Genomic DNA, 1,401 nt, shown 5'->3' with positions numbered 1-1,401 from the left:
CAAAGAAAAAATCCCTTTAATTCCTCTACCACCACCCCAACCACCCCCACCCCCAAGCTCTTTTTTTCTTCATCTCTCACCACCTCTTTTTCCGTCATCATCAACCTTCATCACACCCACAGGAGCAAAGACCACCAAAAGACTAACTTATCCTTGCAGTCTCTGTCCTTTGCCTTCATCTCCAGCCTATACCACACAACAGACAGTGGTCTAGTCTCTCTTCTAAGCCAGCCACGACGGCTCCACGCCATGTGTTTCGTGTCTGTCCCGATGTGTCGTGTCTATCCCTGTGGACTCTTGTTCAGGGCTGTCCGTCTTGTGACATGATGTCTGGGGTCCTTTTGAAACGCGCACACGATCCACTCATGTCTTTCTGATAGCGATTCCTGCGGGGTTGTCAGTTTGTCCGTTGCCAGAGAGATCTGTTGTCGATAGTGTCGGGGCCAAGAAATGATGATTGGTAATAGTAATGCAGTCGAACCTGCTCTAACGACTACGTGTCCAAGTCAATCACCTGTACAAACGACCACCTCCCTGCTCGTGAGTGATTGGCGGGTGCTCTGGTGTGGTTTGCCCCCTCTTTCCTGTCAAACATTGATTGTCTTTATCTGTCCTCCTTCTATTTTGCGTTTGTTACTCTCTTGTAACATCTCTAATCTTAGGTACTTATATTATGACCTTATTGTGTTGCTAGTGCGTTTACTGTGGGTGGTTGGCGGGTGCTCTGGTGTGGTTTGCTTCTTCTTTCCTATCAAACATCTATCGTCTTTAGGGTCTCTTGTAACACCTCTAATCTTCTGGCGCTCATATGACCTTATGCAGTTGCGAGCACCGTAAAACCTCTACTAAAACTAAACTTTTACTAAAACTGAACCTCCCTGCACCTCCCCCCCCCCCCTTTCTTCCTACGTGTGTGTTCTTAATATTATAAGGAAACTATCCAAGACGTCCGCCTGTCTAAGACAACCACCTTCCTCCCCGACAACGGATGGCTGGCTGCCTTGGTGGACAATTTTGACTGCACGTTGTTTTGTCCGTTGTGTTGTCTGACATTATGGGCGCATTTCTTTCCCCAGCGTCTGGCCGTGGACGAAAAGACGAGCATAATATGCGCCACATAGTCGTACTTAAGAGAGCGGTGCGTGACCAAATATGATAATTCGTCCCGTTATAGTATCCCAGTTTTTTTCAGTTTGCCTTTCTCTCTATGTGTGCTTTCAGTGCCATGCGTATCTTGCTGACCAAACTGCCCCGGCCGTGGATCGTGGACGAGAAGAAGGACGACGGGTATACCGCCTTGCATCTGGCCTCTCTCAACAACCACGTGGAAGTCGCGGAACTGCTGGTCCATCAGGTCTGTCGTGTTTCTGTGTGTGTGTGTGTGTGTGTGTGTGTGTGTGT

At 48.5% G+C, this 1,401-nt stretch overlaps 1 protein-coding gene across 1 annotated transcript in view; it reads left to right on the top strand.

Moving 5' to 3' along the window:
- The window catches only part of LOC101864236 (E3 ubiquitin-protein ligase MIB1), a gene marked incomplete in the record, with an annotated part of 184,898 nt that overhangs the window by 170,094 nt on the left and 13,403 nt on the right, over window positions 1-1,401 (top strand). Inside the window, 1 exon segment of the mRNA XM_005102477.3 lies at window positions 1,222-1,354. Within this exon segment, the coding sequence (XP_005102534.2) occupies window positions 1,222-1,354 (133 nt within the window).

Source organism: Aplysia californica, unplaced genomic scaffold (genome assembly GCF_000002075.1).
Source record: "Aplysia californica isolate F4 #8 unplaced genomic scaffold, AplCal3.0 scaffold00326, whole genome shotgun sequence".
Taxonomy (NCBI): Eukaryota; Metazoa; Mollusca; class Gastropoda; order Aplysiida; family Aplysiidae; genus Aplysia; species Aplysia californica.
This window is presented reverse-complemented; position numbering and strand designations above follow the sequence as displayed.